General features: G+C 44.7%; 1 protein-coding gene across 1 annotated transcript in view; it reads right to left on the bottom strand.

Moving 5' to 3' along the window:
• The window catches only part of LOC141144083 (fucolectin-like), a 56,038-nt gene extending 47,202 nt beyond the window's left edge, over nt 1-8,836 (bottom strand). Inside the window, exons 1-2 of the mRNA XM_073629448.1 lie at nt 8,754-8,836; nt 4,841-4,914 (exon numbers count right to left, since the gene is read on the bottom strand). Coding sequence (XP_073485549.1) covers nt 4,841-4,913 — 73 coding nt within the window. The 5' untranslated portion in view covers nt 4,914; nt 8,754-8,836. The remainder of the gene's footprint in view (nt 1-4,840; nt 4,915-8,753) is intronic.
• Between the last annotated feature and the right edge of the window lie 8,877 nt (nt 8,837-17,713).

The raw sequence follows: 17,713 nt of genomic DNA, 5'->3' as shown, positions 1-17,713 counted from the left end.
GAATCTCAAAAAAGGAAAAAAAGAAAGAAACTGCGCATCGGTGAAGTGAACAAAACAATATCAATTAGAGCTGCGATTCCTCTATGTAACACAAACACAGTAAAGATCAAATGGGAAAAAAGGGGGTTGAATCGCGCTAAAAAGGATTAGCGATCATATATATCGTCGCCAAACCAAATATTGAAAAGTGGGTGAAAAAATCCCTATTGGTGCATTAAACATGAAATTCAAAACATATTAACAAATTGATAATCAATCAAAATAAAATATATATATATATATATATATATATATATATATATATATATATATATAAAAGTCTATGTATAAAAAAATAAGTGAATCACCCAAGTGATGTAAAAAATGAATACGCATACGCAATCAATAGGGATACGGTCCTATACATGAAATGACAACCATTTTTACCGTATCACTGGGGTACCTAACTCTATATGAGCTTTATGGTTCCCAGATACCTGACCCTATAACCCACTTCCAGCCAGCGGAGTCATGTCATTTCATGTATAGGACCGTATCCCTATTGATTGCGTATGCACCTGCGCACTTGACACTATTCAGTGTCTGGGATTATTCAATCCTCTGCGCAAGTCCGCCGATGGAGCGGAATTCAAAGTGAGGCTTGGTCAGGCTTTTTGTGCTATAAAGGGAGGTGGTGAGACGCGCCGCCCATGCCCCTGGACGAAGTGACTCTATCACGAAATGCCGCGTAGGGCAGAGCGACGTGTTTTCGTCACCTCCCATTGCCGCTGTTGATTCCAGTAGGACGGGCTGGCTGTGAGCTCTCGGCCGATGCTCCAGACTATACTAAGCGCCTAATATTGTCTACTAGCATGTGAGTTTAATTATTTTATTTATTTTAATAAATACAGCGATTTTACACTATATGGAGCCTTTCTATTTTTCATACCATATCCGTATTGCTGTGGGCTGCTGTCTGAGTCCCTGTCAGTGTGAACATCCCTAGTACGGTACCAAGGTCTCTGATGTTTCATCCCGGCTTCTGGTCCATTGGTCGTGTTCCGAATCAATATTGACAAACAGCTCTCTCTGATCCTCTGTAACGGGGGATCATGAGATTCTGGTAAGCGGCCAGTCTCATTCATGGTGGTGGAACAAGCACTTTTTTCAAAAAAGGAAAAGCCTTTCTACCAGTTACCTGGAAAGTGGTAACAACAGATGGCAGCCTTCTGGGCTGGGGAGCAGTCCTAGAAGGAGCGTCTGTCCAGGGAACATGGTCCAAATCAAAAATGACCTTGTTCATCAATATTCTAGAGATTCGGGAAGCTCGTCTGGCCCTGAAAGCCTGGACGCTCAGATTACGGAATTGTTCTGTCCGGATCCAATCCGACAATGCCACAGTAATTGCATATATCAATCACCAAGGGGGCACGAGAAGTAATGCGGCCTAGAGAGAGGTGAATCATATCCTATCTTGGGCAGAAGACAACATTCCTTGCCTATCGGCAGTCTTCATTCCAGGAATATAGAATTGGCGACTACTTGAGTCGCCAACAGTTGTTCCCGGGAGAATGGTCTCTTCACCCCGACATCTTTCTATCAATATGTCAAAGATGGGAAATTCCAGACATGGATCTGTTTGTGTCCAGGTTCAACAAAAAGATTGACAACTTTGTGTCAAGGACAAAGGATCCGCTGACATGCAGAACAAATGCCTTGGTTTTTCCGTGGGATCAGTTTTCACTGATCTGTGCGTTCCCTCCTGTTCTGCTGCTTCCGCGCCTTCTTCGCAGGATCAAGCAGGGAAGGAGGTGATTCTTGTGGCCCCGGCATGGCCCAGGAGATCTTGGTAGGCAGAGATAGAGATGGTAAAGATGGCGGTAGAGGACCCATGGACCCTTCTCTCGCAAGGTCCAGTATTCCATCCTACCTTACAAACGCTCAATTTAACAGTTTGGCTATTGAGACCCACATTCTGAAAGACCGTGGGCTGTTTGGTTCAGTAGTTTCTACTTTGGCTAATGCTAGGAAGCCGGCCTCCAGAGTCATATATTATAGAATCTGGAAGGCATATGTCTCCTGGTGTGAATCCAGGGGTTAGCACCCCAGGAAATATATCATAGGTAGGATACTTGAATTTCTGCAGATGGGATTAGAAATGAAGCTGGCCTTGAATACTATCAAAGGCCAGGTGTTGGCCTTATCTGTATTTTTTCAACGGCCACTTGCTTCACACTCTCTGGTTCGTAGCTTTATTCAGGGGGTAACGCGAATTAATCCTCCAGTTAGGTCACCTCTGAGCCCTTGGGACTTGAATTTAGTCCTGTCGGCGTTACAGAAACAGCCTTTTGAGCTGATACGAGATATTCCCTTGGTCCTTTTGACAAGGAAATTCATTTTTCTGGTTGCCATATCTTCTGCAAAAAGAGAATCAGAGTTGGCTGCTCTTTCTTGTAAAGAGCCATATTTGATTATTCATAAGGATAAGGTTGTATTACGTTCTCATCCTAATTTCCTACCGAAGGTAGTGACAGGTTTTCATTTAAACCAGGATATTGTTCTGCCTTAATTTTTTTCCAGAGCCTCATTTTGCGGAAGAAAGGTCACTACATTCTCTTGATGTGGTGAGAGCAGTCAAGGTCTACTTGAAGGCGACTGCTCAGATTCATAAAACAGATGTTTTTTTTGTGTTGCCAGAAAGTCCTAAGAGAGGACAAGCAGCATTGAAATCTACTATTTCTAAATGGATTTGTCGAGTGATTGTTCAAGCTTATGGTTTAAAGAGAAAAATTCCACCTTTTCATATTAAAGCGCACTCCACCAGGGCTGTTAGTACTTCCCGGGCAGTGCATCACCAGGCCTTCATGGCTCAAATCTGCAAGGCCGCAACTTGCTCTTCAGTCCATACATTTACCAGATTCTATCAAGTAGATGTAAAAGGTCATGAGGATATCGCCTTTGGGCGCAGTGTACTGCAGGCAGCAGTATAAGTCCTCTAGTCTCTTGGTGAGCTACTTTTGTTGTGTCTCCCTCCCTTCAGCTGGCATAGCTATGGGACATCCCACATAGTAACTATTATGGTTCTGTGTCCCGTGATGTACTTCAAAGAAAAGGATTTTACAGGTAAGCTGTTTTCAAAATCCTATTTTTATAGGTTTGAAGTGGTGGTAAATTTAGGGGGTATACTTATTTTAAACATTTAAAAAAAAATGGATCATGGAAATTCATTTTTATGTGTTGGTTTTTCCAGCATATCAACTTTTTCTGTAGGCACTTGTAGGCAGGTGCAGTCTATTTTCTCCACTGCAGTAGGTGCTCATCTGAAGCGGCAATGCAAGTGGAGGAGAAAGTCAAAAGGAACCTGTGAGAGACCTAGCCAGGACAGAGGCTTTTGGAGGGGACTGCATGCCAGCCTCTTGCCTACCGATTATGGGCCCTGTCATTTGGGGGAACGGTGCTCCTTGTGAGCTGTATGCCTGGAGACCCTGGAGGTAATGTTACTTTGGATTCAAGTCCATGTCCCCCCAAAACACAAAACTCTGGGAACCCTGTATGTGCCATATTATAAATAATGACTGCTTCACAATGTTGTGTGTGTATATTGTGTGTTGTCTCATGCTGTTGTGTACTATTTACTGTGCTAGTTTGGGGGGGGGCTGTATTCCAATGTTCTATTGTGTCTGTCTGTCTTAGATATCACAGGATGTGTATCTCTATGGAGGGAGGGGGGATTCCTCCAACAGCTCTCCCTGCTGATAAGACTGTGTACTGATGAGCCGTTAAACACACCTGACCTGTGTGTCCATTGTCATTGGACAGTTTAACCCGCCCTGTTTTCCAAGGGTGGGGGGGAAGTGTTTTGAAGTGGGATCTGTATAACGTGTTTGAATAAAGATTCTTTCCTGCTTGACCTTAAGACAGAGCATCTTGTCTCGTACTTGGGGGAGAATTATTTGTATGGGTTCCTTGTTCGGCTGATTGAAGTGTTTGGTACTTTTGTGTTTGGGTATGTAATGTCCTAAACAACTTTAACCCCTTTCATACTCAGGGTGTTGTTACAGAACCTAGTTCCTCTATGGTCTCCTTAGTCAAAGAGAGGCAGCATATGATTGGATGCTGGCATACCATGTGAAATTGGTGGCCATCTTGGGCCAGTAGGAGACTATTCAAGACCCTGGCTCCTGGGTTTGGTGCGCATTTCGTGTGTGGCTAGATTATGGACAGGCCACCCATCTGTCAGGGACAGTGATTAGCATCAGGGAGAGGTCCAGATAGGTAGGGAAAATGCAGGAAAGAGCCAGCCTTCCTGGAATCCTCCCCACTTGGATATAGACCAGCCAGGCCACGTTCCGCTCCTCAAAACAGGTGCTGTCAGCACACTAGAGACCTTCCGCTATTACTCTTCGCTGTTTCATTCTGTGAGCGCTCCCAGTTGGGTTGCCTTCTCGCTGGGCATGTTGGGTATTGCTGAACTTTCAATTTCAATACAATTCTGTTTTCTGCAACTGGACTCTGAGTGTTTACCACGCTGCACCTCCACACACACTATTTCAATCAAGATCCAATCATTGCCTGTTCAAATGTTTAAAATGTCAACCACTTCCATGGGGTGTTTTTACATTTTTATATGGCTATATTTTACTAAGAATAAGAGACAGGAAAAGGCTGTATAAAAACTTTGGCATTGGTCTAGTTTTTAGGTGAGTGTTGTTGATACCTTTATTGCATATCTCTTTAAAATGCCTGAAGGAGTTCTTTTGATGACCTAACTGCTGCCATAAGAGTGTATTCAGACCCTCCTCCTCATCTAGTGCTCCAAAGTCATTTTTATGTACTTTTTTTACCTTTATATATGTCTTACCTCCAGGTGGACGGCTGCAGCACCAAGCCAGACCCAACGACCCCAGGAAAAGCAAACCCACCAGAGTCTTCATTCTGGAGGAGACACCAAGACACAGAGAGTCTGTTGCCATAGTATGTTACACGAAAAGGTGATTCTGCATCTCTTCCTCAGTATCATCTCTTCTTTCTCTGGTACTTAGAAATACCTTTTCTTAGTATTAAAATAAATTCTCTTTCGATCAGATCTGTAACTTCATCTACAGTGCCTTGAAAAAATATTCACACCTCTTGAAATTTTACACATTTTTTCATGTTACAACCAAAAACATAAATGTATTTTATTGGGATTTTATGTGATTGACCAACACAAAGTGGCACATAATTGTGAAGTGGAAGGAAAATTATAAATGGATTTCCATTTTTTTTTCTAAATAAATATGTGAAAAGTGTGGGGGGGGATTTGTATTCAGCCCCCTTTACTCTGATACCCCTAACTAAAATGTAGTGGAACCAATTGCCTTCAGAAGTCACCTAATTAGTAAATAGAATCCACCTGTGTTTAATTTAATCTCAGTATAAATACATCTGTTCTGTGAAGCCCCCAGAGGTTTGATAGAGAACCTTAGTGAACAAACAGCATCATGAAGGCCAAGGGACACACCAGACAGGTCAGGGATAAAGTTGGAGAAATTTAAAGCAGGGTTAGGTTATAAAAAATATCCCAAGCTTTGAATGAATCTCACGGAGCTCTGTCCAATCCATCATCCCAAAATGGAAATAGTATGGCACCACTGCAAACCTACCAAGACATAGCTGTCTACCTAAATTGACAGGCCGGGCAAGGAGAACATTCATCAGAGAAGAGCCAAGAGGTCCATGGTAACTCTGGAGGAGCTGCAGAGATCCACAGATCAGGTGGGAGAATCTGTCCACAGGACAACTATTAGTCGTGTTCTCCACAAATCTGCCCTTTATGGAAGAGTGACAAGAAGAAAGACATTGGTGAAAGAAAGTCATAAGAAGTCCTGTTTGTAGTTTGTGAGAGGCCATGTGGAGGACACAGCAAACATGTGGAAGAAGGTGCTCTGGTCAGATGAGACTAAAATTAAACTTTTTGGCCTAAAAGCAAAACGCTATGTGTGGCGGAAAACTAACACTGCACATCACCCTGAACACACCATCCCCTCTGTGAAACATGGTGGTGGCAGCATCATATTGTGGTGGGGATGCTTTACAATTAAATGGTTTAGATCAAAGCATATTCATGTGTTAGAATGTCCCAGGCAAAGTTCAGACCTAAATCCAATTGAGAATCTGTGGCAAGACTTGAAAATTGCTGTTCACAGACGCTCTCCATCCAATCTGACAGAGCTTGAGATATTTTGCAAAGAATAATGGTCAAAAATGTCCCTCTCTAGATGTGCAAAGCTGGTAGAGACATCCCCAAAAAGACTTGAAGCTGTAATTGCAGAGAAAGGCGGTTCTACAAAGTATTGACTCAGCGGGGCGCTATACTAATGTACTCCACACTTTTCACATATTTATTTGTAAAACATTTTGAAATCCATTTATCATTTTCCTTCCACTTCACAATTATGTTCCACTTTGTGTTGGTCTATCACATAAAATTCCAATAAAATACATTTACGTTTTTGGTTGTAACATGACAAAATGTGAAAAATTTCAAGGGGTATGAATACTTTTTTAAGGCATTGTATATGACACAACTGAAAGTAAAGCGTATAAAAAAAAACAAAAAAAAAAAACATTAATTTTTTTAGTTTGTGACAAATTAGCTGGAACTCAGAGGAGACACCATCTTTGGGTCATTCAAGTTCCTCCACCCCAAACTCGCTCATCCATGTCTTTATGGACCTTGCTTTGTGCACTGGTTTAAATCATTTAGTGGAGGGAGGATTATGGTGAGGGGTTGTTTTTCAGGGGTTGGGTTTGGCTCCTTAGTTCCAGTGAAGGGAACTCTTAAGGCGTCAGCATACCAAGACATTTTGGACAATTTCATGCTCCCAACTTTGTTAAAACAGTTTGGGAATGGCCCCTTCCTGTTCCAACATGACTACCCACCAGTGCACAAAGCAAGGTCCATAAAGACATGGATGAGGGAGTTTGGGGTGGAGGAACCTGACTGGCCTGCACAGAGTCCTGACCTTAACCTGATAAAACACCTTTGGGATGAATTAGAGAGGAGACTGCAAGCCAGGCCTTCTCATCCAACATCAGTGCCTGACCTCACAAATGCGCTTCTGGAAGAATGGTCAAACATTCCTATAGACACACTCTTAAACCTTGTGGATGGCCTTCCCAGAAGAGTTAAAGCTGTAATAGCTGCAAAGGGTGGGCCAACTCAATATTGAACCCTACGGACTAAGACTGGGATGCCATTAAAGTTCGTGTGTGTGTAAAGGCAGGTGTCCCAATACTTTTGGTAATATAGTGTATATTAGCAATTTGGCCCTCAGTCATATACAGTATAAACTGTGACCTTTACTACATGGAACTGTATACCTAGGATGTTCATTTGCGCTTATACCTTTGCAATATATCTAATACGTCCCTCATTTAGGAGACGTTTCCTCTCAATTCCTGTGGTGTCTACTGGAAAGAGGTGAAAAGAAATGTCTAGAACAGTGGTCTCCAAACTGCGGCCAGGTGTGACCCTTTGCTTGCCTTTATCTGGCCCTTGGAGCACTATTCCATCCACTGACACCAACAATGGTGCATAATTCATCTCACTAATATCAACAATTGGGCACTATTCCTCCCACTGACACCAATGATGGGGCACTATTCCTCCCACTGACACCAAGGATGGGGCACTATTCCTCCCACTGATACCAATGATGGGGCACTATTCCTCCCACTGACACCAATGATGGGAAACTGTTCCTCCCACTGACACCAATGATGGGGCACTGTTCTTCCCACTGACACCAATGATGGGGCACTATTCCTCCCACTGACACCAATGATGGGGCACTATTCCTCCCACTGACACCAATGATGGGAAACTGTTCCTCCCACTGACACCAATGATGGGAAACTGTTCCTCCCACTGACACCAATGATGGGGCACTGTTCCTCCCACTGACACCAAGGATGGGGCACTATTCCTCCCACTGACACCAAGGATGGGGCACTATTCCTCCCACTGACACCAATGATGGGAAACTGTTCTTCCCACTGACACCAATGATGGGACACCATTCCTCTCAATAACACCAACGATGGGACACTATTCCTTCCACTGATACTAATAAAGAGGCACTAGTCCTCCCAATGACACCAATGATGGGGCACTATTCCTCCCACTGACACCAATGATGGGACACTATTCCTCCCACTGACACCAATGATAGGGCACTGTTCTTTCCACTGACACCAATGATGGGGCACTATTCCTCACACTGAAAACAATGATGGGACACTATTCCTCCCACTGACACCAATGATGGGACACTATTCCTCCCACTGACACCAATGATAGGACACTGTTCTTTCCACTGACACCAATGATGGGACACTGTTCCTTCTTTTATGACCAACAATGGTGCAATAACCCTCCTGGTAATACCAATGATACGGCATTGTTTAATCCCCATTGACACTAGGACATTTTCTACACTCAATGGCCACAGTCTGGCCCCCTCAATGTCCGAAGAACAGTAAAGTGTCCCTTTATTTAGAGAGTTTGGAGGTCCCTGTTGTACAATATGGCTGAGATAGCAACCAAAAAAAGTGAAGGAAGCTTTAACTATTCCTTTCTAGAGCCTCTTTGAAAAGATAATGGTATTAGATACACTTTAATCTCATAGATGACTTTGAGTGCCTTGTGCTTTGCACCCTAAGTAGTTGCCTTTATATTCCCCCTCCCCCTCTCTTCACCAACTGGTATTACTGCATAAGAAGGTGCTTACCTGTACAGAGTCCTGCAGCTTTTGAAACTTTACCTGTCTCTAATGTGTATTTATACAGCAGTTTGCTTTTTATATTACCTCCCAAAACCACATTCCCACTACACTGAGGGTTGGGAACCAGAAAAGAATTAGAGCCATAACCCAGGATTATCTTGGGAGAGGTGGGTGGGGGTAATTATTATGAAAAGTTTTTTCATGGGAAACAGAAAACCCATACTGTCTAGTTACATAACCAACTCTGCAATCAAAATAAGGAAACTAAAATTAGATATGTCCAAATCGCTGTCCAAATCTTGCAGACTTCACCTCCGAAACATCTCCAAAATACTCCCCTTTCTAACCGTTGACACCACTAAGCAGCTTTTCTACTCCAGTATTATCTCTCGCCTTGATTATTGTCACTCCTACCTTGTAGGCTTACCTCTCTGCAGGCTATCTCATCTCCAGTCTATCATGAATGCCGCTGCCAGACTCATACACCTTACCAGCCGTTCAATGTCCACCACTCCTCTCTGCCAATGTCTCTACTGGCTTCCCATTGCCTAACAAATAAAATTCAAAACACTAACAATAACATAAAAAGCCATCCACAACTCTGCCCCGAGCTACAGCACCAATCTTCTCTCCAAATGTCACCCAAACCGTCCTCTCCTCCCAAGACCTTCTGACTCTAGCTCCCTTGTCTCCTCTTCCCATGCTCGTCTCCAGGTCTTTTCCAGAACTGAACTCTGTTCCATCCGGCAGACACAAACAGCCACACCATTCCATCTCAGCTATAACATCAATAGGGCCTATCCAGCCATCAGGTAGATTCATATCACATCTTGCAACCTGTGGTGGTTTGGACGTTTGGATTCAAGACAGATTCCATTCCACACTGACCCGATTCTTGTTTATGGGGAACAAGTACTATGTTTTTCCTCTAGAGTCACTGTCAATGTAGATAGACCACAAACATTGTAGTGGGACTACTTCGTCTTATGTGAATCATTGGCGGTCGCCATCTCCCTGGTCTGATGCCTGTGCGCTGCTCTGAAGGACATGGCTCTCTTTTCATTATCGAGTAATGATTTCTCTCTGTATGGGTGGAGCATTAACATTTGGGATATAAGCTACAGAGTTGGAACTCGTAAGCCCTCTGTCCCTGAAGAAGATCTGCATTTGTTTTTTTTTAAACGCATTGGACGTTTTGTCTGTTTGAGAGGTTTTGGGCTTTCTTCTCAGCTGTTTCCATCTCTGTTCCCAACATATGTGTTTGTTGCCTTTATTTCCACTGATTTTATTCTACTGATATCAATGTTCAATAAATTTGTATATTTCTACTATAATATTGTTTGTGGTCCGTTTAAAGTCCCAATTTGAGGAACCTGTCTTTACTTCTCCAGAGCAGTGACAGCTGGTGGTATATTCTTTTTTTTGGGGGGGTGGGGCGAAAAACAGTGCACAGCCTCCCCCCGGTCAGTCGTTGGTCACCTGCAACACTTACCCCGGGAAGCACTTCCTTGGCTTCCCCTGCATCTCCTTCTCTGCATCACGGCGGTCTCCTCGCCCTGCGTCTACTCCTCTGTATCACGGCAGTGTCCTCGCTGTGCGTCTTCTCCCTTGGCCAATAGGGTAGCTTCTCCTTTTGGCCAACTGGGAAACGGGTCTCAGACTGATTGGCTGGGAGGCAGAATAAGTGTGACAATAGCGAATATTTATTCGCTATTGTCACACAACTGGGTGTCCACTGTCCACTGCCTTACTGACACTGTCAGCTGCCCTACTGATACCATCCACTACCCTACTGACACCGTCCACTGCCCTACTGACACCGTCCACTGACCTTCTGACACCGTCCACTGCCCTACTGACATCATCCACTGCCCTACTAACACCGTCCACTGCCATACTGACACCATCCACTGCACTACTGACACCGTCCACTGCTCTACTGACACCATCCACTGCCCCACTGACACCGTCCACTGCCCTACTAACACCGTCCACTGCTCTACTGACACCATCCACTGCACTACTGACACCATCCACTGCTCTACTGACACCTTCCACTGCCCTACTAACACTGTCCACTGTCCTACTGACACCATCCACTGCCCTACTGACACCATCCACTGCCCTACTGACACCATCCACTGCTCTACTGACACCGTCCACTGCTCTACTGACACCATCCACTGCCCTACTGACACCATCCACTGCTCTACTGACACCGTCCACTGCTCTACTGACACCATCCACTGCTCTACTGACACCGTCCACTGCCCTACTGACACCATCCACTGCTCTACTGACACAGTCCACTGCCCTACTGAAACCGTCCACTGCTCTACTGACACCATCCACTGCCCTACTGACACCATCCACTGCCCTACTGACACCATCCACTGCCCTACTGACACCGTCCACTGCCCTACTGACACCGTCCACTGCCCTACTGACACTGTTCACTGCCCTACTGACACCATCCACTGCTCTACTGACACCGTCCACTGCCCTACTGACACCGTCCACTGCCCTACTGACACCGTCCACTGCCCTACTGACACCGTTCACTGCCCTACTGACACCATCCACTGCTCTACTGACACCGTCCACTGCCCTACTGACACCGTCCACTGCCCTACTGACACCGTTCACTGCCCTACTGACACCGTCCACTGCTCTACTGACACCGTCCACTGCTCTACTGACACCATCCACTGCTCTACTGACACCGTCCACTGCTCTACTGACACCATCCACTGCCCTACTGACTGACACAGTCAAATTATAGGGTAGGCCAAATTCATATTTTTGCAACAACATTTGTTTTGTTAATCTTAGTATTTTGTATGGGTACAAGAATGCTTTTGTTTTATATATGCCCCTTTAAGCCCTTCCAACTGTTAACGCAAGTTGGCCTTACCCATTGTTCATGGTGGTACATTACTACTCTCCTTGGGGCACCCAAAGGTGTCCCAGGTCTTTTGCAATCCTATAGTGTATACAACAAAAAAATAAAAATTACCGTCTGATGATGAGGAGGGGCCTGGTGTGCTGGCAGGGGACCCCAGAAGAAGGGGATCAGGGTTGCATGTTTGTAATTTAAAAAAAAAAAAAACTGCAGCTTTATAACCACTTTAACCACTTCAGCCCTGGAAGGATTTGGCTCCTAATGAGTGGGACATTTTTTTTTGCGATACGGCACTGCAGTCGCTTTAACTGACAATTGCGCGGTCGTGCGACATTGTACCCAAACAAATTGATGCCCTTTTTTTCCCCCCACAAATAAAGATTTCTTTTGGTGGTATTTAATCACCTCTGTGGTTTTTATTTTTTGCGGTATAAACAAAAAAAAGAGCGACAATTTAGAAAAAAAAATTAAAAAAACTATATTTTTTACTTTTTGCTATAAAACATACAGTGGGGACGGAAAGTATTCAGACCCCCTTAAATTTTTCACTCTTTGTTATATTGCAGCCATTTGCTAAAATCAATTAAGTTCATTTTTTTCCTCATTAATGTACACACAGCACCCCATATTGTACACACAGCACCCCATATTGTACACACAACACCCCATATTGTACACACAGCACCTCATATTGTACACACAGCCCCCCATATTGTACACACAGCCCCCCATATTGACAGAAAAACACAGAATTGTTGACATTTTTGCAGATTTATTAAAAAAGAAAAAATGAAATATCACATGGTCCTAAGTATTCAGACCCTTTGCTGTGACACTCATATATTTAACTCAGGTGCTGTCCATTTCTTCTGATCATCCTTGAGATGGTTCTACACCTTCATTTGAGTCCAGCTGTGTTTGATTATACTGATTGGACTTGATTAGGAAAGCCACACACCTGTCTATATAAGACCTTACAGCTCACAGTGCATGTCAGAGCAAATGAGAATCATGAGGTCAAAGGAACTGCCTGAAGAGCTCAGAGACAGAATTGTGGCAAGGCACAGATCTGGCCAAGGTTACAAAAAATTTCTGCTGCACTTAAGGTTCCTAAGAGCACAGTGGCCTCCATAATCCTTAAATGGAAGACGTTTGGGACTACCAGAACCATTCCTAGAGCTGGCCGTCCGGCCAAACTGAGCTATCGGGGGAGAGGAGCCTTGGTGAGAGAGGCAAAGAAGAAACCAAAGATCACTGTGGCTGAGCTCCAGAGATGTAGTCGGGAGATGGGAGAAAGTTGTAGAAAGTCAACCATCACTGCAGCCCTCCACCAGTCGGGCTTTATGGCAGAGTGGCCCGACGGAAGCCTCTCCTCAGTGCAAGACACATGAAAGCCGCATGGAGTTTGCTAAAAAACACCTGAAGGACTCCAAGATGGTGAGAAATAAGATTCTCTGGTCTGATGAGACCAAGATAGAACTTTTTGGCCTTAATTCTAAGCGGTATGTGTGGAGAAAACCAGGCACTGCTCATCACCTGTCCAGTACAGTCCCAACAGTGAAGCATGGTGGTGGCAGCATCATGCTGTGGGGGTGTTTTTCAGCTGCAGGGACAGGACGACTGGTTGCAATCGAGGGAAAGATGAATGCGGCCAAGTACAGGGATATCCTAGATGAAAACCTTCTCCAGAGTGCTCAGGACCTCAGACTGGGCCGAAGGTTTACCTTCCAACAAGACAATGACCCTAAGCACACAGCTAAAATAATGAAGGAGTGGCTTCACAACAACTCCGTGACTGTTCTTGAATGGCCCAGCCAGAGCCCTGACTTAAACCCAATTGAGCATCTCTGGAGAGACCTAAAAATGTCCGTCCACCAACGTTTACCATCCAACCTGACAGAACTGGAGAGGATCTGCGAGGAGGAATGGCAGAGGATCCCCAAATCCAGGTGTGAAAAACTTGTTGCATCATTCCCAAAGAGACTCATGGCTGTATTAGATCAAAAGGGGCTTCTACTAAATACTGAGCAAAGGGTCTGAATACTTAGGACCATGTGATATTTCAGTTTTTCTTTTTTAATAAATCTGCAAAAATGTCAACAATTCTGTGTTTTTCTGTCAATATGGGGTGCTGTGTGTACAATATGGGGGGCTGTGTGTACAATATGAGGTGCTGTGTGTACAATATGAGGTGCTGTGTGTACAATATGGAGTGCTGTGTGTACAATATGGGGTGCTGTGTGTACAATATGAGGTGCTGTGTGTACAATATGGGGTGCTGTGTGTACAATATGGGGTGCTGTGTGTACAATATGGGGGGCTGTGTGTACAATATGGGGTGCTGTGTGTACAATATGGGGTGCTGTGTGTACAATATGGGGTGCTGTGTGTACAATATGGGGTGTTGTGTGTACATTAATGAGGAAAAAAATGAACTTAAATGATTTTAGCGAATGGCTGCAATATAACAAAGAGTGAAAAATTTAAGGGGATCTGAATACTTTCCGTCCCCACTGTAGCAAAATAAAAGTGTAAATAAAACTCTTCTTCATCATTTTGGTAAAAAAAGGATCGCAATAAGCGTATATTGATTGGTTTGTGCAAAAGTTATGTCTACAAACTACAGGATAGATTTATGGACTTTATGGTGGCGATCTGCGATTTTTAGCGGGACTGTGACATTGCGGCGGACAAATCTGACCCCAAATTATACTTTTTGGGGACCAGTGACATTATTACATTGATCAGTGCTATAAAAATGCACTGATCAATGTATAAATGACACTGGCAGGGAAGGGGTGAACACTAGGGGGTGATCAAAGGGTAACTGTATTCCCTGTGTGTGTTCTAACTGTAGGGGGATGGGCTCACTGGAACATGATAAGACAGAAGATCTCTGACATGTCCCCTGTCAGATCGGGGGATCCGCCTTGTTTACAAAGGCAGATCCCCGTTCTGCCTCTGTACACAACGATCGCGGGTGGCTGGCTGACATCGAGTCCGCCGGACCCATGGGTACGCTCCCGTGGCTCGCAGCAGGGTGTGCGTGCCCGCAATCTCACATGCACAGACCAACGTACAGGTACATGGGTCCACGCAGGAGAGCCGACCTGCCGCAGTAAAAGTACGGTGGCTGGTCGGCAAATGGTTAAAGAGGAACTACAGTCTGCTCACATAATTTGTAATAAAAACATCTTTGCCATTCTGAAGCTTCCCTCCAACCACTTTGCATATTATTTTATATATACTGTGATTCTGTACTTGTCAAATATGCTGCAGAAATCTCCCTCCACTGTCTGGCTGCAACCATTTTAACTGTGGGCAGCTGAAGCTGCTGCCTGTTCACTTCCTGGATTTACACAGACACACAGAGGCACACCTCCAGCTCTACAGCTCTCATTGGCACTCTTGTTTTTACTTATCCCCCCACCCTTCCTGGCAAACTCCCACCAGAGTGAGAGAGAGAGAGAGCTGTGCATGATGTCATAATGATGGCTGCAATCCAATACAGGACTTTACACAGCACAACACAGCATCCTGACAGGAGGATCGCAGGATCAACCAAGGATCGACTTGGGCATGTAACCACTGACCACAAGCTGTAGCATCGTAATCAGCCAGTGTGCAGGTCCTGACAACCAACACTAATTATTAATGAACGACAAGCTTTTGTATATACTTTATAGTGCTGAGAGCGCTGCGATGTGGAAAGAAATACTACTAATAAAGGAGAATCCGCCTATAGAAATATACCATCTATCATGTGACACATCACCCATCCAGTCGTTTGTCTCTATATAGACCTACCACAGTATACAAACCATTTTTCGTTTTCCAAGGCTCTGATGAAGAGGAAACCCCTCAAAACGCATTAGCCATCCATCCAGTTTTACCCTTGTTAGGGGAATCAATTTTTACAATTTTATCAAACAAGAATATTGTAATTTATTTATTCATGAACACGTAGTATTTTTCTTTGTATATACCTATTTGTTTAGAATAAACTTCTTTATTTCGATTAATGCGTTAGATCACGCGCCTTTTTTCTTCTTTCATACACAGCATGATGTCATAAGCCTAGGCCAATGACCAGCCAAGAAACAAGAAGTGGGCTGTATAAGGGATTTACTGGCAGAAAAAAATGTTTTACTATCCAAAGTTGAAACAACAACAACAAGGGCAGAAGATTTAATAGAGGGAAAGTTATAAAAATGACTGAAGTCACTTATTCTTTCCTGGCGACGCCCCTCCTAATCTGCTACAGAAGTGAGGCTTGAAATCCCTGCAGTATTCCCAAAACTTTGAAATGACTATTATATACTGTACCAGTGGCTGTGCGTCCATAAGGGCACACGGGCGCCGCCCCCTATCACCAACAGATAGATTCTATCCATGGCCGCTGCTGCCACCCCTTATTCAGGCGCCCCAAACACTTTTCGGGGTGGGGGGGTGTTTTTGAAGCACCTGGTTAGAGCCATAGGCTCTGATAGGCCTCAAAAAAGGTAAACAGGGAGCGTCATGCTTGGCGCTCGCAGTTCACCCAGCTGTGTTAGAAAAGCAAACATTCATTCGTTTTTCTAACACTGAACCACCTCTCCGCCAATCAGGTGCTCGGATCTGTTACCCGTCACCTGATTGGCTGAAATGGCAGGCGCCTATCAGGTGTCCAATCATAGGAGAGGATGGGAGGAGAGCACGGGAGAAGAAGACATCGAGGACATCAATCACCACCTGCTGCCGTCACCCACTGCCCCACTGAGACAGGGTAAGTGCTGGGCAGACGGCGGGTGGGGGGCACAGTGGCAGCATTTGATGGCACAGTGGCAGCGTTTGATGGGCATAGTGGCCGCGTTTGATGGGCACATTGGCTGCGTTTGACGGGCACAGTGGCTGCGTTTGATGGGCACAGTGGCTGCGTTTGTTGGGCATAGTGGCTGCGTTTCATGAGCACAGTGGCTGCGTTTGATGGGCATAGTGGCTGCGTTTGACGGGCACAGACGGGCACAGTGGCTGCGTTTGACGGGCACAGTGGCTGCGTTTCATGAGCACAGTGGCTGCGTTTGATGGGCATAGTGGCTGCGTTTGACGGGCACAGACGGGCACAGTGGCTGCGTTTGACGGGCACAGTGGCTGCGTTTGACGGGCACAGTGGCTGCGTTTGATGGGCATAGTGGCTGTGTTTGATGGGCACAGTGGCTGCGTTTGACGGGCACAGTGGCTGCGTTTGATGGGCACAGTGGCTGCGTTTGATGGGCACAGTGGCTGCGTTTGACGGGCACAGTGGTTGCATTTGATGGGCACAGTAGCTGCGTTTGATGGCACATTGAAGCTGCAATTGATTGGGTTTTTTTTCAGAATTTTTCAGTTTGTACCCACCCAAAAATTTCGAGCACCAGCCGCCACTGGTTCCTTCATACAGTGGGACCAAGGCAGGGTGGCTACATTCCATGGAAAACAAACGTTGCCACCCTCTAACGGGAAATGGGACCATAGCAGCAAAAAAAGGAATTTGAGGATTTGGAGGAGTAATAGAAGGGACTTTTTTGAGTTAAGAATACATATTTAGCTATAATTTGTTTTAAATCAGAGTTTAGTGTCACTTTAACTTTCTTGATATAAGGAGTCCCTGACATCATGTACTCCATATTCAGTAAATAAAATGCTACAGAAAATGCTCGGAGACTCTGGACATGTAACAGGAGATAGTCAGAGAATGAAAACATACTATAGGAGTTATTGGGGAGTTATTGGAAACTGGAGAAATACTTCAGAAGATATTCATAGACTAGAGACCCATTACATGAGACTATTAGAGATCACTGCTATTACTGTCCATTTACAAATCAGTTCTTCCGCATTTGTGCCCAAAGTGGAAGAAAAGTCCCCCCCTCCCCCTACTATCTATCCTGTATAAAGAAATTGTGTTTTTATACAGGTTATGCAGGATAGGTAGGATGGGGGGGGGGGGGGGGGGGGGTATGGGGACATTTTTTAAGAAAAGTTAGGATTTCCTTCCACTTTAATGACAGTCCCCTTAACAAAAATTTCATCTAATATTTCTTTT

The sequence above is a fragment of the Aquarana catesbeiana genome, linkage group LG05 (assembly GCF_042186555.1).
Source record: "Aquarana catesbeiana isolate 2022-GZ linkage group LG05, ASM4218655v1, whole genome shotgun sequence".
Classification (NCBI taxonomy): Eukaryota; Metazoa; Chordata; class Amphibia; order Anura; family Ranidae; genus Aquarana; species Aquarana catesbeiana.
Note: the sequence above shows the minus strand (reverse complement) of the source record. Positions and strands in the feature narration are given on the sequence as shown.